The sequence below is a fragment of the Nyctereutes procyonoides genome, unplaced genomic scaffold (genome assembly GCF_905146905.1).
Source record: "Nyctereutes procyonoides isolate TBG_1078 unplaced genomic scaffold, NYPRO_anot_genome, whole genome shotgun sequence".
Classification (NCBI taxonomy): Eukaryota; Metazoa; Chordata; class Mammalia; order Carnivora; family Canidae; genus Nyctereutes; species Nyctereutes procyonoides.
In genome coordinates this window covers 3,208,019-3,235,361 of record NW_026575044.1, presented here as the reverse complement: position 1 = coordinate 3,235,361, position 27,343 = coordinate 3,208,019, and the positions used below count along the sequence as shown (strand labels likewise).

At 34.2% G+C, this 27,343-nt stretch overlaps 1 protein-coding gene across 8 annotated transcripts in view; it reads left to right on the top strand.

Moving 5' to 3' along the window:
• DCAF6 (DDB1 and CUL4 associated factor 6) overlaps window positions 1-27,343 on the top strand; it is a 131,379-nt gene that overhangs the window by 89,080 nt on the left and 14,956 nt on the right. For 4 of the 8 annotated variants that reach the window (XM_055323979.1, XM_055323977.1, XM_055323976.1 and 1 more), the window contains 5 exons: window positions 3,205-3,322; window positions 8,245-8,357; window positions 9,498-9,584; window positions 9,758-10,085; window positions 15,148-15,189. In XM_055323979.1, coding sequence (XP_055179954.1) covers window positions 3,205-3,322; window positions 8,245-8,357; window positions 9,498-9,584; window positions 9,758-10,085; window positions 15,148-15,189 — 688 coding nt within the window. The remainder of the gene's footprint in view (window positions 1-3,204; window positions 3,323-8,244; window positions 8,358-9,497; window positions 9,585-9,757; window positions 10,086-15,147; window positions 15,190-27,343) is intronic. The other 4 variants (XM_055323980.1, XM_055323978.1, XM_055323975.1 and 1 more) reach the window with 2 other exon arrangements.

Genomic DNA, 27,343 nt, shown 5'->3' with positions numbered 1-27,343 from the left:
TAAAGATTTTTTAAATTTATTCATGAGACACAGAGAGAGAGAGAGGCAGAGACATAGGCAGAGGGAGAAGCAGGCTTCATGCAGGGAGCCTGATGTGAGACTCAGTCTCTGGAATTCAGGATCACGCCCTGAGCCTAAGGCAGACACTTAACTGCTGAGCCACCCAGGCATCCCAATGCCTAATAAATTTTAGTTATTATTTTGATGGTGCTTTTTTATATAAAATCGTTTGTTTAGTTCTAACCCCATAGGCTGTTAAATTAAAACTTCTGTTGAGCAAGAAATATTTTCATTATATATTTCTGTGCATTGTGTAAATAAGGCTTTGAATAACACAGTATTTAGATTGTGTCCAACTGCTAACAAATAGAGCAAGTTAAGGAAAATTTAAATGGTTACAAATATTTTTTCAAGTACAGTAAAAATGAAGCATTTAATTTTTTAGTTTTTTTAAAGTAGATTTTTCTTAGGTATTTCTACCTTAAAATATGTATTTTATCAGGAAAAAAAAGTGAATTAATTCATTAGTAAGCCAGGAATCTTAAATTCTGAGAACACTCAACATGACAGGGTACATGTGATCAAGAGGAAGAGTCTGAAGTTAGGAAAGGTAGACTGGAACAAACCAAGAGATAAATCCTAAACCTTAGATAGATACTCTAATTAATGCCTCAGTTCTGCATTGTGTGGTGTTTCTGCCAGAGGCACTCATTATTTATGCACAGTCTTCAAGGAATGAACTAGACTCGGGAGTCTGAAGTTTGTGTAGCTAACAGAAGAGTGCATTCTGTTTATACAGTGATGGGCCAATTTCACCCATGGCTGGTGAGTTTATTAATAACCTAAATGTACAAATTTTGTCAACTATAGTCATTTCATAAATTAAATGAATATCACTATGTTTTGCATGATTCACAATATGTAGATTATATTCCTGAGAGGTTAAAGAATAACTTTGTAGTAGATACCATAAGAAAGAAGGTTTTCATTAGCATCAATCATCTCAGGAAGCTTCATGCTTTCCATGAGGGGGGTGTTGTATACATTTAAATAAGATATTTTTACACCATTTTGACCTTCAAACAGCTCTTTGTTTACTATATTCCCATAGTAATAGCATTCAGATCTCTGTCTCTTTAATTTTACTCAAAAGAGAAAATTTTGATACAGCATTTAAATGACTTCTTAAAACAGGCATCTGTAACTGAGGTGGATGTAAGAGATTCAGTCCTGTAATTCTCTCACAGCTGCTTTTGTTTTCTATTCCTTCTTTACCATAAAAGAAAAATAAATAGCAAAGCACTTATAAAGTGTTGTGAGAGATAATTAAAGAATGAGCCCCAGCTCTGCCTCTTGGTTTCCTGCTTCATTCTCAGTCTCCACTGTCTGTCCTCGTCAGTTCTGGGTGCCTAAAGATGACCGTAACTTGGGCAGCAATAGGACAAAGATTTCAGCAACGTAATTAAGAATAAGGGGAAACTAGGTGCAGACGTGTGACTAACAGCAAATTTTTTAAGGAAGGTCAAGGGTAGGAAAATGTTTTAAAAGTCCCATTGATAATTTTATGTAAGCTAAATGTCTGTTAATTCAGTTTTATCAGAATGCCATTTGATAAAATACCTCCTATAAAACACTGAATGTAAACCTGAATCTTTGAAAGTTGTGTAATGGATTGTTAATTTATTTCCAGCAGCTGTTTATATCAACGACATAGTCCTAGCAAAAGTAGTACAGAAACTGTTTTTACCATTTGGGAGGCCAGCTTTATAATTCACTGACACTTTTATTTTCAAATATTAATATCGGAGAGAATTTCTCGTAAGTTCTAATTGAAGACCTAAGAACTGATAGTCCTGAGTTTTGTTACCAGCTTGATTTCTCATCTCTTGGACAGAATCCTTTCCCCTTTCCACTGTAGTTCTATATTTGAAGTCTTGTTAATTGCCCTCTCACAGGATAAAAGTTAGAGCAGAGGTTCCTGTCGGATTCTCTCTTAATAAATCCACCAGCATCTTCAAGAGGAATGCAAAAAGATACAAGGCCTCCATTGCAATATAAAGTGAACTTAATAACTGAAAAGCCTGAGTGACTTTGGTTTTATGAAGTTGTTACTGCCTTTGTTGTTATTTTCCAAGGCAGAAGGCTTATTTTTAGTACTGTTATATCAGTTTTTGAACTGGTATCAAGAAAACGGTTGTATCACAGAAGAGTATTCTTTCTGCAAGCAACTGGCAGAAATGTTACATGTTTGATTATATAGCAGTTTGTATTTTTTATATATGTTAATGTTTCTCCAAGCTATTAATCATCATAAAAAGAAAAAAATTTTAAGCTCTATTTTATTTTGTCTTTGAATATCCATGTACTCTTTCCGGAGGAAGGGAGGGACATGGGGAAAGATGGCTTTGTACTGGTCTTTATTAATTTCTGTAGAAGTTCTTGATATTATTTGCCATTTTACAAAGATTTAATATGTTGAGATAGATATATATCATGGACATTCCCTGTTGAGTCTTATGGTGAAATTACCATTTCCGTAATTGATAAAACGAATTCCTTGCAAAATTCCTTGCAAAAGAGGAAGAGGAAACGTACCAAAATATACGGTCTTGTAGCAAAGAGAGTTTTAAAAGTATCAAAAGCACATTGTTTTCTTTTCCTCCCCTCCCAATAGAGTGCAGGCTATACTCCCTTCCTAGATTATAGATCTATGAATTTGAAAGAACAGAAAGAATTTCATAGACTTCAGTTGCTGCAAAATTTTTACTGAACAACTTCTTTCGGAGCCCCAGCATCTTCCTTCTCAGTGTTTCTGAAGGAGCCAATGTTAGTTATTCTTGATGCTGTAGCAACTAAAGAATAAAATAATGAGCATTCCATTAAATGAAAGTATCAGTTTCCAACATATCTCATTGCTTGTTAATATTCTTTGATTTCCTAATGACTTAGTATGGTTCTCAAATGTGTGTAATTTCCATCTGAATCAAAGGGAGTCATGTACACAAAGCTAGAATTTGATGCAATGCCACTTTGGAATAGAGTGTTTCTGTAACACTTGGCTTTTGAACTTTAAGTGAGAACCATAACAGCTGTGAGAAAGAATTATGACAAGGACAACCTAATTTAAGTTTTATAAATTTTAGGAAATGTCATCTTTTTATTGGTTTCAGAGACTTTTTCAAATGTTTTAAACACAATTTTCAGATAACAATAATGAAAAGCTGAGCCCCAAACCAGGGACAGGTGAACCAGTTTTAAGTTTGCACTACAGCACAGAAGGAACAACTACAAGCACAATAAAACTGAACTTTACAGATGAATGGTAAGTTCATAATATTTTTGTAAAGCTGTTCTTAGCCATTTTGTAGGATTGTATTAGATATTATTTTTAACACTTCATCTTTATGTTTTGTTGCTGTAATGCATTGGTTCTCAAATTGAGTGTGCTTCAGAATGGCTTGAAAAAGTTGTTAAAACAGATTATACTGGGCCCCACTCTTTGTTAAATTTGAGGTGGGATCAGAGAATTTGTATTTCCAAAGACTTCCCAGGAGACTCTGAGGTTGTTGGTCCTGGAGTATTTCTTCTGATAGAAAATGCAAAAGACAAAAAAAAAAAAAAAAAAAAAAATTAACCACCACTAGACCGTTAGTGCCAAAAAATAAATCTAACATTTTGAAGCTTTTTGCAGTCATGGTCCTATGAATAGGTGTGTGGGTATATATGTGTGTGTGTATATATACACATATACATATACATGTATATATGATTTTGGGTTTTAAAATGTAATTATAATTATACTGAACATATTCTGTTCTTTCTTGCATTTATTTGGCCTAACTCCATAATAAATATTCCCACATTTCTACTTAATGTTCATAAATATGAATTTACTAGCTGTGTAATATACCATCAGTTAGATTTACCATAGTTTACTTAACCATTTCTCTTTCACTGGACAGTAAATTTCTTTACCTGTTTTTAAAATAATGAAAATCTTTGTTTACAAGCTTTTTCCTACCTTTAAGATTATCGATTTGAGATGTATTTTTAGAAGTAAATTCTATGTAGGTCAAAAGATATTGCCAAATTATTTTCAGAGGGCCTTTCTGTCACCACATTTCTCCCAGCAGCATAGGAAAGTACACACATGTTGCTGTCCCCAGGCCTGTGTTCAATATCTATATATTCATTTATTTTTAATTTGTGTATTTGGTATATTTGATCTTAAAATAATTGTCATTTTTATTTAATTGATTACTAGTAAGATTGTACTTTATATTTTGTCTAGATTGTCTTTAATGACATTTTTTATTATACTTATGGCTCATTAATCTAGCTAAATCTTATGTTTAAAAAAAAAACCAAGTTATGTGAGCTTCTTATATTCTTTCACATTGTCTCATGGCTTTTTGCTTGAGACAGCATCCAAAATTTTGGATTTAAATTTATTACTATATTAATATGATTTAATACACAGATAATATCTTTCTTAATACATAAATAATTGATTATATATTGATATAAGTATATGATTAATATGTGGACTCGGAAGGCAAAGTGTATGTGGAGCTGGTGTGGATCAAAGAGACAGAAGAATACTTCATCGTGAGCCTGGTCCCTTACCTGGAGATAGCAAAAATAAACCACTGGTTTGGGACAACATACTAAGTATTGGCCAGGGGTGGTAAAATATTGATGCTTCGTTTATTTTGAACTAACCAGTTTTGTTCTTGGTGTTGGAAATTGAAATAAAGCAGTGGTCTATTTGAAAAAAAATATGATTAATATACTTATATTAATATAATTTCACAACCCCAGCATCTTCCTTCTCAGTGTTTCTGAAGGAGCCAATGTTAGTTATTCTTGATGCTCTAGCAACTAAATAAAATAATGAGCATTCCATTAAATGAAAGTATCAGTTTCTAACATATAATTATATTAATCATCTTATAACCAATATATTAATTATCCGGTATAATTAATATATTAACATATTCAATTGTATATTATTATATATTATATGCTAGTATAATATATGAATAATATGTAGTTATATATTATTTGTTAATATATAATTATGTGTTGATACGTGATATTATTTATTCCAGTTTCCATTTGTGTTTATATGTGTCTGTATTTTACATTAAAATCTTTGGTTAAGTAGTATTTTCAAATATTATTGAAATCCTTCTATGTTCCAGATATTATTCTAGACACTGGGAATACATCAGTGAAAAAAAAATTTTCAAAAAAACCCCTGTTCTATTGGAACTTATGTTCTAGGGGAAGGAAGATAGACAATAAATAGTAAATAAGTGAATTATATAGTACAGTAGGAGGTACTAAGTGCTATGGAAGAAAATAAAGCAAGTAAGGGGTGATTAGGAGACCTAGGGCAGGGGTAGGCATCATTGAGAAGATGGCATTTGGACAAAAACTTGAAGGGTAAGAAGGAGGGAGCCATGCATAAATTTGGAGGAAGAGCATTGTAGGCAGAGAAAAAGCCAGTTCAAAGGCTTTGATGCAGGAACAGACCGAGTATGTTCAAGGAACTTTAAGAAAACCACTGTAGCTAGAGAGGAGTGACCAAAGGAGAAAGTAATGGCAAAGGTCAGCCAGTAAGTGAGGAGCGTATTTAAAAGAACATAGGATGTCTCTGATTGCTGTGTAGAGAATAGGCCATAGGTAGAAGCCAGGCAACCAGTTGAAAGACTATGACAGTAAAGAGAGAGGTGAGGGGTGGTGAGAAAAGTGGAAATAGTAAAAAGAAATTGGATTCTTGATATTTATATTAGAAGGCTGAACAGTCAGTAGAATTTCTCTTTTCTTAATGAGCCTTAGTGTTTGAACTTAACTTCTTATAATCATTCGTGATCTCTGTGGCTCTTTTTCTTAATACGTAATTTACGATCATAGAAGATTTCACTCTTTATATCTCTCCTATTCTACTCTCATGTTTCTGTACAGAAAAGGCTGCTTTTTTTTTTATAAAGAATCTCATTAGAACATTTTTTAGCAAAGATCCCACTCTTCTTTTGAATATTACTTTTCCTTCTCTGAAAACTGACCGTGAATTATTCTGTCATTAGTTTCTTTTTTCTTTATCAAAAAGTACTTAGCTATTTTTTCTGATTATGAAAGAAAAAAAGAAAACAATAGTAAAAGGAAAATTCAAAAAGGTAGCAATCTTTTCATCTCTGCCAGTATGGTATCTCGCTTCTATTTTAGTTTCTTTGCTGACAGATCAGGCAGTAGAGCACAATAAGAACGTAGATGTTAAACTTGACAAGCTGTTGAACCTCTCTGAATCTCAGTGTTTTCATCTGAAAATGGGCATATTTAAGAGAACCTGTTTCAGAGGTTTGTTAGGAAGGTTTAATGAGATCACCCAGTAAAGGTACTTAGCACTTAGCACACTTGTGGGCACATGATAGGCGCAGGTGCCACCCTTATAGTTATCTTCGTTTGTAAATTGCCTTTCATATCCTTTGCCCATTTTTCTACTGTAATGTTTATCTTTTTATTATTGATTTATAAGAACTATTTATTTATTATAGGATTAAGTGATGATGATACCATTTGTCTTTCATTTGTTGCAAATATTTTTCCCAGTTTGTTGTTTGTCTTTCAGTTTACTTATGGTAGTTTTGCTTTATGGTTTCAGCTTGTAAGCTCATGCTTAGAAAAGCCTGTCCTTCCCAGGATTAGGGGGAAAGTTTCTTCTTATTTTCCTCTTATGTTTCTGTGATTTTTAAAATAAAAAATACATGTTTAATCCTTCTACAATTTATTCTGCCATAAAGAATGATGTAGAGCTATAGCTTAATTTTTCCACATGACTGTTCCTTTGTTCCGGTACCATTTACTCAATAATTTATTCTTTTTTCTGTGACTTAAAATACTGTATTAACATGCTACTTATATTTACTTGGTTACATTGTCTTTTCCACTAATGGCTCTGTTTTCCTACATCAGTACCATAATGTTTCAATTATCATAACTATTAAACACTAAGCATTTTATTTATTCGTGTATCATAGCTTTCTAAGTGGAAGAAAAGATTTATATATCATATCAGCTTCTCTTTACCAAAATTGCTATATATTTCTTTCTGATTAAAAAGAAATAACATGTTTGTTGCAAAAAAATTAGAATCTAGAGAAAAGTATGGAAAAACTCACTTGCAATAATCCTACTGAGATGACACTTAACATTGGTGCATATCCTTTCTGACATTTTTCTCTGCATACATACCCATGTAGATAATGTATTCTTTTACAAAATATATCATATTATACATGGGTGCCCTTTAATAAAGATCAAATTGATTTCTGCAGTTAGCCTAAAAGGGTTTTTATAAAATCTTGGTGAAAAGTCCATGATAATTTGCATTGTTTGTCGAGTCACTGCTGTAGGTCTGTAATTTACAGTTTTTAAGTTACTGTAACTCCTAAGCTGTTTTTTCTTGTTCACTTTTATTTTAAATCTAAGAATTTATTGCATTTCTATGAACTTAATTTTAACCTTAGATCATTGTACATTTTCCTCTTATTGTCTTTCCCATTCAGTCCCCACCTTACACATAGGCCATGATTTATCACAGAATATTCATTGAAAATTACTTATTTAAATCCATCTAGTATTCTGCTCTAGCCAAAAATGCTGACAGAATTATAGTCATTATCAGGTAAGTATTAAAACTAAACAAGAAGCATTACCCTAGCCTTCTACAAAACCATGGTATTCAATTACTTGCCGTATTTGAATAACCACCCAGAAGTGGAAATGATCCACACAGGGACAGTTCCAAGACCAAAGAACTATCCAGATTTCTTTTCAAGTATTAATTTAAAAGTAGCCTAGAACAATAAAATCTGAAAGGATATATGATCAAAGTCTGTGAAACCAGGAAGAATTTGGATGTGGTGAAGCATCTGTCTATATAATTATATTACATTTTAATAGAAATGTATAGAAATATATACTTGATTATAGAGGAATCAACACCGTGAACACAAGTGGTCCTTTTATATTTTTAAACCTCTTTTTTAAGGTTAAAGAGGATAGAATAATCACTTTGATTTTGAAAGTAGTGTTTTACAAGTACTATTAAAATAATCCTACATTTTTTGTGTTATGAATTTTTTATTCTGTATCTCTAGTTGTAAAATATAAAAATTATCCTAAAAGTTCATATTTATTAACTTCTTGGTGGAACCACTTATTTTGTTTTGATGATAGGAGCAGTACTGCCTCAAGTTCTAGAGGAAATGGGAGCCACTGCAAATCTGAGGGTCAGGAGGGACCCTTGGCCCCACAGAGCTCTGTGCAACCACCGGGAGACAGTGACACCAGTATGGCATTGTTTTGCTTTTGTCATTACGAAACCCCAGTGTTGAATGTCTACCTACTTTCTGTTCCTTCAGTGTAGTAGTTCTGTTTCTTGTTTGTAGTAAATTATCTCTGCCTTAATAGTGCATACATTACTATTGATGAACAGATAGCAAATGCAAATGGCAGGAGCCTTATGCATTTCAGATGGGAAGTCAGAGTGAAGCACAGTGTCCCTGTCTGGACACAGTAGCCAGGACAGTGGTCATTGTACTGAAAATATGTGAGATGTAAATGTTAGTTTGAAAGACCTTACTGTTTTTATACCTAGCAGTGAAATCCAAAGTATCTGCATTGGTAGGTAGCTTGTAAAGGGGGGAAAAAAGGAATAAAATTTGAATGGGTTCTCAGTGAATCTTATTTCATATAGGAGATGCCATTTAGGGACTTTTTCAGAACCCTTTCCTAGAATATTTTCCATGACCATTATGTGAAATTTAGTGTCTAGTCCAGAGCCTGGAACACAATAGATTTTCAATAGATACTTGGTAAATGAAGGAATAAATGAATTCTGCTTTTGATTAAATAAATAGATATTTTAATATAACATAGTTTACAAGAATTAAATATGTATCTGGTAAGCAGATGTGCAGTTAGGAGCAAAAAAGACTGGTCCCTAATGGGTCTTGGGGTTAAATCCCAGAAATAAGTATTATCAGTGGCCAAAACAGAATTTATAGTAGGATTAACTATTATTTGTTCATGGTAGTTGAAATTATACCAAATACACGATAAAGGGATAGAAAAAATACTCAGTTTTTAGATTTTGTGAAGTTTAGAAAAAAGGCAAGACTGAGTAATGTCAGTTGTAAGGGATAAGCTAATGCAGAAATTCTTCACGAAGAGTTCATGAAGGTCTATGCATGGACTTTGAGAGGAGGCAGTGGGCAGAATTGCTCATCCATCCTTGACAGTGTTTGTACAATTTGGTATGTACATATGTATTTGCATTAAACTGAGGGGAGGTTAGATCTGAGTATCAGAAGATTCTATGATCCAAAAAGGATTAGGAACTGTTTATACAGAGGAAAGCTACAGTATTCTATTAGTGTTTATTTTTATTTTAAAAAATTGGATTTAATCATAATTTGTTTATTTCCCAGAAGCTCTTGAAGAATCATCAGAGGATGTGACAACATATCAGGAAGGTACATCTGCAGAAAACACAATTGAGAACCGTATAGATACAGGTGAGTTGTCTTGTTCTCTTTAGACAGTTGCTTCATGTGGGAAAATAAGCTGTAATTTACATTACTCTCTTCTGAGTTGGAGGCCATTTTCAAGTAGATGTGTTAGAGAGCTTCAAGTTACATTAAACAGTGTTGCAGACATGACCAACTGTTTCTACTTTTTTTCCTGATAGCACAATCAGATAAATTCACATCTGAGCCATTGGATTCCAGCTCAGGAGAAAGAAATGACTTCAATCTTGATAGCTCTTGTGAGGTTCCAGAAGAATCCACTTCGTCTGAACAAGGCAAGGAACCAGGAACTTCAGATCAACCCAGCACTGAAGGTGCTACCAGTCAAAATACCACCAATCCTGAGCCTCAGTCACAAACAGAAGCCATTGGACCTTTGGCTCATGAGGAAACATTAGCCAGGGACTCTGCTCTCCAGGATACAGATGACAGTGATGATGACCCAGTCCTGATCCCAGGTGCAAGGTATCGAGCCGGACCTGGTGATAGGTTGGTAAATTTTTAATTAAAATGAATTATAAAATATACAATTCACAGGACTTTGATGTCACATAAAGGAATCTCTCCATTTTTTTTTACAGTTGCTTTCTCTAAGGGTATCTCAGTTGTATAAACTCACAGAATTTTTTAAACTGTAAATGATTTTATGTATTAAAATTAAAATGCACATTCTTTGAGCAAACTGTGTGTTAAGAAGGGAATAAAAAGTCTTACTGCTTTGTATCTCTAGCACTGAGACTTGCTCCTCAATTTACACATCAGGAGAAAGGAATGTGGAGAATGACCAACAGGTTGTGTATGAAGTCAGGGTTATATTTAGCTGTCAGGTCCCTGTAGACAGCCTAGCCTTTATCAGTTCTGTTTTGTTTAATAGTTTTTCTGCTTTTTATTGACCCTGGGTTAAGGTAGTGTGATAGTTCTCTTTTTGAGAACCTTATGTTTTTCTGTGTTTTCTACTAAATAACTTAGTTTAGAAAACGAAAAATTACACCAAGTAACAAATATAACTATGATAAAGAATTGCTCACGTATACTTCTTTCATATTTTATTTTGTGTGATCATACGGATACATCTTATTTTTTAGTAGATAAAATAAGTCTTTTAAGGCACATTATGTTCCATAGTTTTCAAAAACTGCTTCTGCAGATATGGCTATCATATCTCATTATAAGTTCTGCCCTTTTCCAGAGAATAAAATTTTATCTTTAAGTTCCTAGTTCACACAGATGTGAAGAACCATTTCACATACTTCCTTGCTCAATATACTACTGCTTTTAAAATATTCTGACATTTCTGTCAAGTGGAAAATATAATAAAAACATTATATGGCATTGCCATTCTTTAATGGTAAATTAGTGATCAAAAACTTTATGACATGGATTTGAATCTTGCTTTTACTACTTAGCTGTATTTCCTCATTTAAATTCATGTTTTTGTAAGGTTTGGTTTCCTTATCTATGAAATAAGGTTATAACTATCTAGAATTGTTACAAGAATTTTTAGAAATCCATCAGTCAGTAAGTAGGACCTGTCCACTTTGAAAGCACTAAATAAATGATAGCTGTGTTAAACAACCTGGATGTCTGTGTGGCTACTCAGACTTAAAAAGCAATTACAATAAGTAATTTAGGGGTAAAGACTGACAGAGGACGAGCAAAAATCCCAAACAGTACTGCTTGCAGTTCATCAAAACCCAGGAAAGGATAGTTCCTTTAGTTATATTTAGTCAGAATGTTTATTTCGCAGTGGCATTGTTTTACCTGTAAAGGAAGTAATCTCTCCCAGTGTTTGTACTTAGAGATTTAAACAAACATCTTCTCTTTAGTCTTTAGCATTCTTAGTCTCTATTTTAGACAAGTAAAACTTAGTTCCATTTCTTTCCATACCCAGAGGGATATCACCAGTTGATGTATACAGATAAGGTTGGCAAGCAGAGCACAATTTGAAAATCAAATTGATGGTTTCTAAAACCCAAGGTAGAGAGATAGAGTCTATAATTATTTTAAGCTTGTACACTTAGGGCCTTTTATTTATATAAGTGAGCGTATGTCCTTGATTTTTTCTGTACTTTCTATCTAAAAATGATGTTAAGGTCATAATTGAAAATAAAGTTTAAGTTTATGCTTTCTAGTAAAATGGACCATATCACTTAACCAAGTTTATTTGTTTAAATAAGAAATTAATATATTTTAATAGATATTAGATACTTGGAAAAATCATAATTATTTAGCATCTTCTATCCAAACTAACTGATAAACACTTTATATCAAGCCTACCTTATAACTGAGGAAACTGAGGTGCTAAGCAGAGTTTTTGTATATTCTAGACCAAAAAAGGTTTTTTGTTTATTTTTTTAAACACAGTAGTATAACATCAGTGGGAAGGGAAGGTTTGGTAGGGAAAGTGGGTCCTAGAGAACCTAAAACTTCTTGTGATGTATTATCCTTAGAAACTATAATATCTTTCTATTGAGCTTTATCATTTACTTACCATTTTCATAATACTTAGATGATTTATGGTTTAGGGAATTCCCCCAGGGGTTGGATCTCCCACAAAGTTGGCACCTGATAGCCTCATTGTTCCAAGAGACCCAGATGCTAAACTAGAGCAGCAGAATCTTTTAGAGGCAGGGAAATCAGGGACAGTTGCCTAGAGCTGACCCCACTCCATACATACTCTTGAGTTCATACTCCCAAGGTTGGATTCAGATCTGAAACCTTCTTTGGGTGAACTTACTGAAGAATAATAGAAGAATAATAAAGTTCTTACCCTTTGGGAACTAAAGAAGAGAGGACAGATCCACAAGCTAGTTATAAAAATGGGGAAAACAGTTTTAATAAATAAATAAATGAAATACCATATTTCATATATACAAAGATGTATATACTAAGGTGATACTAAAGGATTATAGTCATTTTCACCACTACATCAGTTCTTCTTTGAAATTTGCATTATTCTTTTCTAACTATCTGCCAAAAATTTTTAAATGGTGAAAAATCTTTCTTCTGATTTTTATCTAAATGGTTTTTATAGTTCCTAACTTTCTTAGCACCATCTTGATTAAATATTGAACTACCTATATAAGGTATATTTTTAATATTTCTGCACCTTTCTAAGGATCCTTCACCCTTGAGACAACTGCCCATTTATCTTCTCTATTTGGAGAATAGGTATGTTGACTTTTATTCGTAAGAGAGAAACTTAAGAGAAGATATTTTGCTTCTTAAGAACATGAAAAGAATCATTTACCAGCTTGTAAGTAGGCATATGATTTCTGAGAATTTCTATTTCCAAAAGGATAAAAGATTTCAAAGCTCTATTTTAAAAATCATGCCATTTGGCTCCTAGTATCTAAGGTTATAGTTCATACTTGGATGAAGTGCTCAACTAAAAAGATACAGGTCTTAAAGTTCCCTTGTTGCTGCCACTTGAGAAGCCCAGTCAAGATTAGTTTGGTTAGAGTAAAGAAATGGCCCTAAAATTAAAAATGATTAGAGTATATACTTAGATCTATACTTTAATGTGTATGAAGATTATAATAGGAGATCTCAATTTTTTGCCCCAAGTTTAATTTTTGAAATGAAAGCTGAAAAGTTTATAACTAAACCTTTTTTTTTTTTTAAGATTTTATTTATTTATTCATGAGAGACACACAGAGAGAGAGAGAGAGAGAGAGAGAGAGAGAGAGGCAGAGACACAGGCAGAGGGAGACGCAGGCTCCAAGCAGGGAGCCCGATGTGGGACTCGATCCTGGGTCTCCAGGATCACGCCCTGGGCTGAAGGCGATGCTAAACCGCTGAGCCACCTGGGCTGCCGATAACTAAGCCATTTTTGATATACATTTAATAAAAATATCATAACAGTTCTTTGCAATGCACAGTAATGATTTCTTTATAAAGATTTGCATTTATAATTTGGTTAGATAAATATGACTTGGGTTTTCACTTTTAGGCTGAGATCAAGCATGAGAAGGAACTGTCTTAGAAGATAAAGGCCTTAACAACTAACATAGATGTTTTAAAATGGAATGCTCTTCTCATTAACGATAGCTAGTCTTGATACAAATACAACTAGGACTCTTTATAGTAGAGGTCAGCAGACTTTTTCCTGAAAAGCCAGAGTAAATATTTAAGTTTTGCTGCCCTAGAGACAAAACGGAGGCTATTATGTAGGTACTTATATAACCATTTAAATGTAACTGTAAAATGTTTTACAAATGTAAAAACTATTCTTTGCCTACCAGCTGTTAGAAAACAGATGACTAGCTCATTTGGCCAAAGAGCCATAGTTTGCTGATTCCTATTCTATAGCAAATCAGTCTTAGAGAAGAACAGTTATAGTCTGTGGTAAAATGCCTCTACTGGTAGATATCCAGAGTTTAAAACAATGAAGTCAGTCTCTAAATTACTACGTATTTGGTCCCCTTTAACTTTGTCTAAGGCAAGAGCATAGAACATTAAATGGAAACTAAATTGAAGAAAGAAATAAACACATACTTCCAATCATGGTATTAAAAAAATTAAAAATAGTATGTAGTATCTATCCCTTAGTGATTTTTATTTACTGGATTTAGAAATATAGGCGTGGCCCTTGGAATGAAAGGAACATGGTCAGATTTTCTATTTATATGTTTTATATGTTTTTCACACAAACTGTTTCCATGGTGCCAAATCAATTTTACAATAAATGGTATGATGGCCTGGCTGGTAGCTCTTTCTGTTGCCAAACCCAAGAGGTTTTTTGCTAAGAAGCATCTAAGTGAGCTTCCTGAAGAAGTTCTCACATAGTCTTTAAAGTTTTTAGTTATGGGCTCAATCAAGGTGTTCTAAAGATTTTTTCCCATAAATAAAGTTATTACCTGTTAACCACTTTTTTAAAAAGTATTTTTTATATGCATAGAACTGTAGTTCCATTTACTTCAATCTGGACTGTAAAACATGGCCTTTATTGGTAAAGTTCTTTGTGTTCTCTAAATTTACCACTGTTTCTTTAGCCATCATTATGATCACTCTCAGTATTTCTAATGATTCAAGTGTATTCCTTATTGAAGAAGATTGCAGAGAAAAAATTAACTAGAGACAAAGAACTGAACTCCTAGAGAGTTAAAATCCCTGTTATTTTTGCTTGCTTGCTATACAGTCTATGGTTAGGACAAATGAGTCAGCTAAGGGCTTAATTATTTTTTTCTGAAAGAGCAGCACAGCCCCAGGAGCATAAAGTAGGTGTCTCAATGGATGATATGGTGATGTGAGTCAGAGCAGTTCCCTGCACTGTAACCAGGGAGGTTCTAATCTATTTAAAGATAAAAGAGATTAAGTGCACTGTCTTCCTTCTAATCTGTCTTCCGTGAGTAGTGTTCTGTTCCTTTAATTTCCTCAGATACATTTAGTCAAATGACATAGTCTCACATAAGACCTTAAATCACAAAGGGAAACAAATGTTTCCTTAGATTTAGGTGATTAATGATAGAAGTGGTGACCTGAATGCTTTAAATATTTGGTTTTTTGAAGTCTTTGTGAGTGACTTTAGTTATTGTGTTCCCTTCACTAGATTTAATATCAGAGGAACAACAATAGGTGATAGAATAATGAGGTAATTCAGTATGTTCCTTCATTATTTTATTTTTTCTTTATGATGAATTTGCCAGGTCCTCTTTTTCCACAGCTAACCACCTTTCCTATTAACAGTTAATACTTCTTTAAACTTACTGAACTCTAAGTGCTAAGCATTGTAAAGCGGGTTGCTTTTCACAAACTATATTTAGCTGCATGCACTGCATGAGAATAGAATGAAAAGAAGTTTCCTGTGTGCAGATGTAACTGATGTTCACTTCAAGTGTGCCATATGATAAGGTAACTATAATCTGAAATGATGTACTTTAAAGTATTGGTCACTCATTTTGAATATTTTGTTGAAGAATGCTACTTGCTTTTTCTAAAAACTTGATTAGGCTACCAATTAGCATTTAGCAACTTTTTGTTATTATTAAAATATACTCTTTTCCCTTGAGAAGCAAAAGTAGACTTGAGTCTAATTCTGTGTATAGGTTTAAAATTCTTATTTTTTTTTAAAGAAAACTTTTCTTTTAAATAGCTTAATAACAATGTCACACATCAAGATGGTCTGTAACTCTGAGACACTTCTGTAATTTGAAGACTAACAATGGGGTACATTTTTAAATATAACTTTAAACTTTAATCCCATTATTCATCTACCCCCAACCTGGTTTACTGACAAAATCAATCTTGTCCCTAATTCCAGTGACAACATGTCTGTTTTTTTACCATTCATTAGTTTCTTTTTTTTTTTTTCCATTCATTAGTTTCTAAAACAAAGGGGATTATAAAACATAAAATGGAATTTGTTTCAGGGCTTTTTGATTTTCTGCTTCATACCTTTTATCTCAAGTATGCAAAGCCAGTTTTTGCTTTTACAGTTATGAACTAATAAACAGCAGCAAAGCAGAAAATGTGATGCTTCTCTTCACTCAGCGCTGAGTTAGACTCATTCTTTACCTCACTTATTTCTTCCCTACATGGAGATCATCGGGGGCAGTTTCTCAGTAAAGATAGTTGTTTCGTGACACCGAGCATATATTCAGTCTGCCTCCCCTTTTAGCAGATGGGGATGGCAAAGGAATGTAGGAGTTCTGCTTAAGATAAAATTAAGAAAATAAAATTAGAAACAGAATTATTACATGTTAATATCTGTACTGTCACATAGCCAGTCTTCATTAGGGGCTGTCCAATAGTGTTCTGTGAAGGTATTTTACTGTAATATGCTGAGATTCTGAATCATAGGTGCCATATTTGATCTATTTCTTTTAATAATAAATAAAATGGTAGTCACCCGTACTCTTCACTCAACTGCTATTACCTAATCACCTCTTACCTGGTCTCCTATCCCAATGGTCCTCCCGCTGCTTGCAGTCTATGTCCTCATCATAGCCACTCCCACTGGCTCTCCAGTGCCTGTGCTACAGAAAAACTCCAGCTCCTTTGCCTGCTATGTAGGGCATTCTCTGTTGTGGCTGCTGCCAAAAATTGCTGAACCTCTCTACAGCAGACCTATTTGGAGTGTCTCTGAATACACTCAGTGCCTCTGTTGCTTTATTCACTTGTGCCCTCAACTTGAAATGCCCTCCTGTCACCATCACCATCAGGTTAGCCACCTTATCTCAACATTCATCTTAAGTGGCGTATTTTTAAAACTTTTCCTGGCCCATACTTCTCTTAGTCTCAGGTAGGACTGCACGTTTCTTCTGTGTGCTCTTACATGTATCTGTTATGCTGCCTATAACACTTACTCTGTGTGTATATGTTGCCGTATAGAAGATGTAAGCACCTTTAAGGCCGGCATAATAACACATACATGGATATGTAAATAAGAGTTGGCGAAGAAAACATCTTTTCATCTAAAACTCTAGCTAACTAAATTTTCCTCCATATTTCTTTAGATGATCTGGCTTATTGTTTTCTTCCTTTGAGTTCCAAACTTGAAATAAAGAAAAAACTATGAATTACAGTTGACCTTTGAATAACATGGATTTGAACTGTGTAGATCCACTTAGATGCAGATTTTTTTAATAAGTACAATACTAGAAGTTTACAGTACTATAAATTTTCTTTTCCTTACAATTTTCTTTATAACATTTTTTCTCCAGCTTTATTGTAAGTAGACAATATGTAATACATACAACATACAAAATATGTGTTACTCGACTATTTATGCTATCAGTAAGTCTTCTCTGGTCAATGGTAGGCTATCAGTAAGTTAATGGGGAGTCAGAAGTTTTATGCAGATTTTCAGCTGCATGGGGATGTGGGGGAGTTGGTATTTCTAAACCACACATTGTTTAAACATCAACTTGTATTGTTTCAGAGGTCCCACAACCTTCCCACATATTTGATGACTTCCTAGAAAGACTCAAAGAACTCAGATTCACTTGTAATTATGACAAAGGAAAAGACACATCAGACAGAGTCTGGAAGAATCTAAGCATAAGCTTCCAACATTCTCCCTCCCGGCATGGGCCGTATAATGTACTCCTTCCTTCAGCAATAAAATGCTGTAACACTTATGTAGTGTTTCTGTTTAGAGAAGCTTGCTTAAGATACAAAATCTGGCATTTTTATTGGGGGCTGATTATGTAGACACCCTCCACACCCAAACAAAACTATCTGAACTCCAGACCTAGAAGGAAAGTAGGTGTTCACGTTATTTGTTACAGATGATCTAGGCAAGCAGGCACATCAGGGGTCAGTGTTCCAGGCAAGCAGAACAATGTAGGGAATGTCCCCACAAATCGAGTTTCCAGACACCAGCCAAAGGCCAGCCTTGGAAGCAGAAATAGCAGTGTCAGGCTTGCTTTCCCTTAGCTCTACTAGTACATTTTGAGGGGAAAATGCATTCCCTACCCCTACACACACACACAGCTCATGTCTAGGTCTTTTTGTATGCCCTCCAAGTTGTTAGGGTTTTATGTACCACAATGAAAGTGTGCACATGAGCTTTCTATTCACTTCCCACCCTGGGTAGCCTGGATTGAATTAGTGATTCTAAGGGCCGGCTAGGCTGTTCCCCCCACAGTGTCTTTGTGGTTGTCCGAGGAAACATTGTGAGCAATCTCAGAACAGTAAGATCTCTGGACTAGGAACCTCCAGAAGTCTCTGAGCACTACTTTTTTTTCATGTTACCCTAAGTGCTCTGGTTCTCTACCATGGTGTCACAAAATTTGGGAAATACTACATTGTGTATACCTCTTTTGAGATTCATAAAACTAGCATAAGAAAGCCTCTCAGAAAACTTGCAACCAAAAAACTGTTTAGTTTTACTTAACCCATTATTTTCCACATTCCACAAACTCATTTTGTGGAACACCTAAAAAAAAAAAAACTATTAATTTGGAAAATGCTCTTCCAGTTTACATTCTAAAGTGTATCAAGTTCATTAGATACCTAGACTAGAAGACTCTTTCACACCTGCAAAGAATTTCTTCCTATAGGTTGACTCAGAATTCACCTGTTATGATTGTAGTCCTGTCCTTTAAGTTCTATCCTTAGTTATAGTATCCTTTTATATTAAACTCCTTTGGCTAATTAAATTACTCCTTAAATCATTTAATGGTAGGTTAAATAAATCAATCGTCTCTCAGTCTTGATTAGGCCATTTTTTTCTGCCTTAAAATTTCTTTGTTCTTCCACAAGTCATTTTAATAACACCAATAATATCAATTAATTTGTACCACTCTAGCTATACGTAATGGTGGGAGGGTTTTTTGTTTGTTTTAAGTGGGCTCCACACTGGGCGTGGACTTGAACTCACGATCTTGAGATCAAGACCTGAGCTGATATTAAGAGTCAAGACATTTAACTGACTGAGCCCCCCAGGCACCCCTGTAATAGTGTTTTATAAAAAGATTTACCATATTAGAAACAATAGGCAAAGTAATTCATGTTTTATATTTTTAGTGCTGTTTCATTTCTTCTTATATTTTAACCTAGTTCTCTAACAACTGAATGTGCCAATTTATTTTTTTTAAATAGGGCTAATAGACTGTTTTTCTTTAATTTTATTTGAATTGAATTTGCTGACATACAATGTAACAGTCTCATCTCATCATGTGCCCTCCTTAATGCCCATCACCCAGTTACCCCCATCTCCCCACCCTCCCTCTCCTTCTGCAACCCTTTGTTTCCCAGAGTTAGGAGACTCTCATGGTTTGTTTTCCTCTCTAGTATTTATAGACTTTTTCTGATTTTTATAACTTCTAATGGTAAGCTTGGAATTATCTTAAATTTTGCTGACCATTTAGAAACAGATTTTTCTAGAATATGTAATATTAATAAAATGCAAAGACTCTCAGGGAAAAGGAAGGGATCTAAATAATAAACTTGGGAATCTAGGATTTAATTTTCTTAGGTTACTTATATATTAGATTCATTCTAGGTTTTTGTTTTGTTTTTTAAATGCTGTCTCCCAAATAAATACCTGATACCTTGAGATGTTTTAGTTTTTCCTTTGAGATTCTTGGATGAATCAATTTCGTATTTATTATTTTATCCATTCAATAAATCTACATGAACCAAAAACACCATGGCAGATGCTAGTGATATAAGATAATGACAACTCAGCCTTCATTAGCTCTTGGTTCAGTGGGATACATGGACACATATAACATAGTAATTGCAGCAATAGAGTTTTGGACAGGCACTGGCGTTATTAAGGACTCTTAACCTAATTTAAGAAGGGGGAGAATTCTATTTTTGTAATTCTTGGTTTTTGACACACTATCATTGTTAATTCATGTTTGGTTCCTTTTCTTTACTCATTTTTTAATAATAAGACTACCAATAACTTAGATCCATGTGTACTGTCCTCCATTCTGTCCCTTTGCCCACCTTACCGGGGGCAAAACCATTCTTCTGAATGTCATATTTATCATGCTTTACTTTAAACAAGAAATTATGACAAACATAAATGGCAAAATAATATATCATTTAATTTGCTTTACCCGCTTTTAAACTTTATAAAAAAGAATATCATACTGGATATGGGATTTAGGACTTGCCCTTTCTTTTTCATCCACATTATGTTAAGATTCATCCATGTTGTTATGTGTAGCTGATGCTCAATCAATTTTCTGCTGTATAATAATCCATTATATGACTGTCCCATAATTTATCTCTTTTCCTGTGAATGGGCATTTAGGTTGTTTGCAGTTTTTGCTGTTATTAACAGTGCTGGTTTGAACATTCTGAAATATGTCTCCTTGGGTTTTTCTGGGGTGCATACCTAGGAATGGAAGGTTTAATTTTACAAGATAATCTCAAATTGAAAAAAAAAAATCTCAAATTGTTTTCCAAAATGGGAGTGTAAATTAATAAAGTCACTAAGTAATTACATTGATCCACATCTTCTCTACAACTTGGTTTTGTTACTTTTTTTTATTTTGCTCATTGATTTGGTGTACAGTGGTATCTTGTGGTTTTGATTTTCATTTCTCCTTTTACAAAATGAGTTTATGCATCTCTCATTTGTTCTTTGGCCATATTAGTTTTCTACTGGGTTGTTTTAATTGACTTGTTTTACTTTTCCATGTTGATTGAGTTTTTATTATTAAGGAATTTTTAATAATTTTTGATACTAATTTGCTATCATAAGTGTGCAAATATTTTTTTCTGGTTTGTGATTTATTTTTTCTTTAAGCTGTCTTTTGAGGAACCATTCTTAATTTTGATGTAGTTGAACTTTATCATTCTTTAATTCATATCATTTTCTTTTATTTCAGAAATCCTTACTTACCCTGAAACTTCAAAAATTAAAAATTTTCTTTCGAAGTTTCCTTTTGACAATTTAAGATATTAATCTATGTGGAATTGATCTTTATTTGTGATATATATTTGTGCTCAAATAGCCCTATTTTCCTTGTTCATTTATTAAATGTTGAATTTCCCCAGGGAGCTGCAGTGCTACCCATGTCATATTACAGAGTTCCATATAAACACAAGTCTGGAAAAACAAACAAACAAAAAAAAAAAACACAAGTCTGTTTCTGGGCTCTGTTTCATTCCACTGGACAGTTGTTTGCCTCTCCATCAATACCATGCTCTTATCATTACTCTAGCTTATAGTCTTAATGTCTTCTAAGTCTCTTATTTTTCTTTAAAAGAGACTTGCCTACTCTTTGTTTCCTTAGGTCTGTTTTATGATCAACTTTTTAAGTTCCACACATGAGTCATCAGAATATGATTATAGGTGTAATAAACCTGTAAATAAATTTGGAGAATTGATTATCCTCACAATATTGTTATTTCCACATTTATTTAGGTCTTTTTAAAAATGCCTTTCAGTAACATGTTATAATATCCTACAAACAGGAATATCTTTCTTTAACTTATCCCTCTCCTTGCATTTCTATCTGCTTTTGCCCCCTGTGTTTTGACCCTTTCTGGTTAGGCACATACGCAATAAGGATTATTTATGGAGAACTGATTCCTTTGACATTATGTAATGCTTTTCTTATCCCTGATAAAATGTTGCTTACTTTGAAGGCTGCTGTGTCTGAGAGAAAGAGTTACTCTTGCTTTCTTTTGTTTAGTGTTAGCATGGTATATTTTCCTCCATGCATTCACTTTTAAGCTATGTCAGTCTTTTTTTTTTTAATAAATTAATTTTTATTGGTGTTCAATTTACCAACATACAGAATAACACCCAGTGCTCATCCCATCAAGTGTCCCCCTCAGTGGCTATGTCAGTCTTTATTTTGAAGTGGATTTATTATAGACAGTGGATGGTTGGGTCATGTTTTTTGATCCACTCCGATAATCTGTGTTTTATTTTTTATATATATATTTTAAATTTTTTATTTATTCATGAAAGACACAGAGAGAAAGAGAGAGGCAGTAACAGAGGCAGAGGGAGGGGATCCCTGGGTGGCGCAGCGGTTTGGCGCCTGCCTTTGGCCCAGGGCGCAATCCTGGAGACCTGGGATCGAATCCCACGTCGGGCTCCCGGTGCATGGAGCCTGCTTCTCCCTCTGCCTGGGTCTCCGCCTCTCTCTCTCTCTCTCTCTCTCTCTCTCTCTCTCTGTGACTATCATAAATAAGTAAAAATTAAAAAAAAAAAAAGAGGCAGAGGGAGAAGTAGGCTCCATGCAGGGAAACTGATGTGGGACTTGATCCCGGGACCCCAGGATCATGCCCCGGGCTGAAGGCAGGCGCTAAACCACTGAGCCACCCAAGGATCCCCATAATCTGTGTTTTATTTTTATTTTTTTAATTTTTATTTATTTATGATAGTCACACAGAGAGTGAGAGAGAGAGAGGCAGAGACATAGGCAGAGGGAGAAGCAGGCTCCATGCACCAGGAGCCCGACGTGGGATTCGATCCCGGGTCTCCAAGATCGCGCCCTGGGCCAAAGGCAGGCACCAAGCCGCTGCGCCACCCAGGGATCCCATAATCTGTGTTTTAATTGGTGTTTTTAGAACATTGATATTCAAAGCAATAATTGATATAATTGGATTAATGTTTACCATATTCTTTATTGTTCTCTGTTCTTTGTTCTTGTCTGTCTTTTTCTTTTTTTCTGCCTTTTGTGGTTTGAATCCAGTACTTTATATGACTGTATTTTCTCTCCTTTCTTAGCTTATCAGCTGTACTACTTTTAAGACTTTAGTGGGTGCTCTAGAGTTTGCAGTGTACTTTTACAACTAATCCAATCCACTATCAAATACTACTATACCACTTCACAGGTAGTGTGAATATCATATGATAACAAACCTTAATTCCTTCTTCCTGTCCCTTGTATCACTGCTGTCATGCATTTCACTTTAACATAAACATTTATACATGTAAGATACATAGTGTAATACATTATTGCTATTATTATTTTGAACTTATCTGTTAGATAAACTGAGAAAAATGAAAGTTCTTATTTTATCTTCACTTATTCCTACTTTGATACTTTTCCTTTGTTTCTATAGATCCATGTGTCTGATTTCATTTTTTTTCTCTATAAAGAACTTCTTTTAATATTTTTGCAAGGCAGGTCTACTGGCAACAAATTCCTTTGCTTTTTGTTTGAGAAAGTCTTTATTTCTTACTTAAGGATAATTCTACAGGGTACAAAATTCTGGGTTGGTGATTTTGTTTTCTCTCAGTGTTTTAAATATTTCACTTCGTTCTCTTCTTGCTTCATAGTTTCTGAGGAGAAGTTGGATGTGATTCTTATCTTTGTTCCTCTCTAGGTAAGATGTTTATTTTCCTCTGGCTTTCAGGATTTTTTTTTTTTTTAAATCTTTGATTTTCTCTATTTTTAAAATGATATGCCTGGGTTGTAGGATTTTTGGTTTGGTTTGATTTTTTTGGTATTTATCCTGTTTGGTGTTCTCTAGGCTTCCTGAATCTATGATTTGGTGTCTGACATTAATTTGGGTGAAATTCTCAGTCATATTGTTTCAAATATTGCTTGTCTTTTATCTTTCCTTTCCTCACTTTTCCTTCTTTTCTTTCCTTTCCTGACTTTCTGGAATTTTCATTATGCTTATGTTACATCTATTGTAGTTATCTCACAGTCCTTGGATATTCTGTTTGCGCTTTTTCTTTCAGTCTTTATTTTCTTTGCTTTTTGATTTTCAAGCATTCTATTAATATATCTTCTAGGTCAAGGATTTTTTTCAACCATGTCCAGTCTATTAATAAGCCTATCAAAGGCATTCTTCATTTCTGTTTTGTTTGTTTATCTCTGGCCTTTCTTTTTTCTTAGAATTTCCAGCACTCTGCTTACATTGCTCTATTGTTGCATGTGGTACTTTATCCATTAGCGCCCTTAATAGTAATTATTTTTTTTTAGGATTCTATTTATGTATTTGAGAGAGTGAGCATGAAAGAACATGAGCAGTGGGGAGGTGTAGAGGGAGTAGCAGGGACCCCCAATGCAGGGCTCGATCCCAGGACCTGGGGATCATGTCCTGAACTGAAGGCAGACGCTTAACCAACTGAGCCACCCAGGCTCCCCTAATCATAGTTATGTTAATCATAGTTACTTTAAATTCCTGGTCTGATAATTCCAACTTGGCTCTCTTTAAATTGCTTTTTCTCTTTCGGTGTGCCTTTTTTTTTTTTTTACTAGCTCTATATGATGTATTATGTAAAAGGAACTGCTCTAAATAAACATTTAGTAATATTGTGGTGAGGCATGGGGACGGGAAGCATCCTATAGTCTTAAGAGTAGGTCTCAGTCTCTTAGTGAGCCTACATCTCTGGACTTTACAGGTGTTCCTCAGGGGCTTTTTTCTTTTCCTTCAAGTGGGATGGAATGGCCAGAGTGGCTGTAGTTGGCTTTTTTCCCTCCCTTAGGTTAGTTAGGCTTTGATTATTTATGATAATAACCCCTGCTGACTTACTAGTTAGCTAGTTAACAACTTTCCCCTAAAAGCAGGCCTCCTAAGAAGAATAGGGTGATCTGGCAGTTTTCCAAATGGTCCTTTTCCTTCTCCCTGCCAGAGACTCAAGGGGATTTTTCTTCAGCATTTTGTGTGGCAGTCTGTTCTGGCTCCTAGAGGCAAATCTGAAAATATTGTGGGGAGGGCCTCTATGACTGGTTTCCCCTGGAGTTTTTAACTCTCACAGCTGTCCACACTGAGCCTCCAGCAGTTCCTCAAACACAGCTCAGGTGTTCTTACCCCCAAGTCTCTGCTCTGTTAAGCTAGGACTCCCAGTTTGCCTGTTGTCTCTCCAGTCTCAGGGACAGCAGTTTTCACTGTCTTTCCCTCTCTTATAGATCCAGGAAGACTTGTTGACTTTTCGGTCTGTTAAATTTTTTGTCAGTTGGTGGAGTGGAAGACTTTAAAACTCCTTACATGTTGGGTTGAACAATCTTAATATTTCTGGGAAAAAATTAACTTGATCATGATATGATGTATTATCTTTTTGATACATTGTTGGATTTGATTTGCTGATATTTTGTGAAGGATTTTTGTATCTATATTTGGAATGAATTTTTTTGTATTTTCATGATCCTGTTTTTGGTAAAAAGTTACACTTGCATCAGAGAATTAGTAGAAAAATATTTCATATTTTCAGAGTTTGTATAAGATTGGAATGATCTTTTCTTTAAAAGGTTAGTAGATCTTACCTATAAAACCATCTGGACCTTGTGTTTTCTTTTGGAGATAGTTTTTAAATATTATTTTACTTCTTTAATACCTATAGGACTGTTTACACTAGCTCTTCTTTAGTGAGTTTTAGTAGGTTTTTCAAAAAAATGTGTCAGTCCATCAAGGTTTGCAAATTTATTATGCTCTTTTTATTGTCTCTTTTAATTTCTGCCATCTTGAGTTATAACCACCTTTTTATTCATAACATTTATTTGAACTCCTTTAATTTTTTCATCATAATGGCAGAACTCTATAATATTGTTACTCTTTGTTTTGTATTTCCACTTTTTCTTTCTTCATTATTTCCTTGATCTATTTTCTTTGAGATTATTTTGTGGGACTTTTTCCCCCCTAACTCCTTTTTTTTTTTTTTAAGGTTTTTATGTATTTATTCATGAGAGACACACACACAGAGAGGCAGAGACATAGGCAGAGGGAGAAGCAGTCTCCCCATGGGAGTCTTATGGGACTTGATCCCAGGACCTCAGGATCACAACCTGAGCCAAAGGCAGTCAGTCACTCAACCACTGAGCCACCCGGGTGCCCCTCCCCCTAACTTCTTAAGTTGTATACATTTAACTTTATTTTTTTTTTCAATAACATCTAACTTGTGGTCAGAGAATGTGGTTGGTGTTAGATGCAGTCTTTGAAATTTATAGAAACTGACTTTGTGGCCTTGTACATGTCAAGTTTGTATATATTTCATAGGTCCTTGAAAAGAATATTACTCTAATTTTTAATGTGGAATTTTTTATGTGATTATTAGATCAAGACCATTAATTGCGTTGTTAAAATTATTTATATTTTTGGTGTTTGTGTATTTTTGTCAGCTTGGCTTATAAAATAGGGAGAGAGTTGTGTTGAAATCTTCACTATTATGGTGGATTTGTCTAATTCTCCTTGCAGTTATGTCCTTTTTCTTTTTAAATGCAATTTGAGGCTACTTTTACTGGGTGTATGTTAAATTATTATATCTTCCTGGTAAGTTGAACTTACTATATGTATGTAGTAATCCTCTCCATTCTTTTGTTTGTTTGTTTTTAAGATTTTATTCATTTATTTGAGAGAGAGCATAAAAGAAGTGAGGGGGGAGGAGGAGGTAGAGTGTGAGGGAGAAGAGATTCCTGGCTAAGCAAGGAGCCCAAAGTAGGGCTCCATCCCATGGCCCAGGCCCATGACCCAAGCCAAAGCAGATATTTAACCAACTGAGCCACCCAGGAGCCCCTAATCCTCTCTATTCTTAATCCTACTTTTTACCTTAGTCTGTTTTGTTTGATATTAATGTAGCCAAGTCACCTTTCATTTGATTAGTATTTGTGTAATATCCTTTTGCTTGAAATGTTTCCTTGTCTTTATGCTCTCAGTGTGTCTTAGACAATCTTTTTTCTCAATTGGTGAATTTACTCTATTTAAATTTACTATCATTATGGATATATATATATATATTTTACTATTTTTAAATTTAAATTCAATTAATTAGTAGACTATTACTCATTTCAGAGGTGGAATTCAGTGAATCATCAGTTGCATATAATACCCAGTGCTCATTACATCCCATGGCTTCCTTAATGTCCATCACCCAGTTACTCCATCCCCTCACCCCCTCCTCTTCAACTCTGTTTCTTATGATTAAAAGTGTTATGGTTTGTCCCTCTCTGATTTCATCTTGTTTTATTTTATCCTCTCTCCTTCTTTGCTCCTCTCTTTTCTTTCTTAAATTCCACATATGAGTGAAATCAGCATTACGGATATATTTAAACTTTTTTCCAACTTCTAATTATCCTGTTTTACCATTTTTTTGTTTTGTATTTTACTTCTTGCCTTTTTTAGGATTGATTTATCTTTTTTTTTAAGTTTTGCTTTTCTCTATTTTCTGCATTGGGTTTAAATTTATACTCTGTATTACTATGATTTTATTGTTTACTTTTAAAATTGTATATACTTAATTAACTTTATAATGTCTTTTATGACTTTTGATTTCGGTGCCAAACTAGCATAAGCTATCATAAAAGAATGACTAATATTCTCCAGAACAACTTTGCCAGTTGTAGGCTTTTAATAAATATTTGTTTGCTGATTGGTGCTCT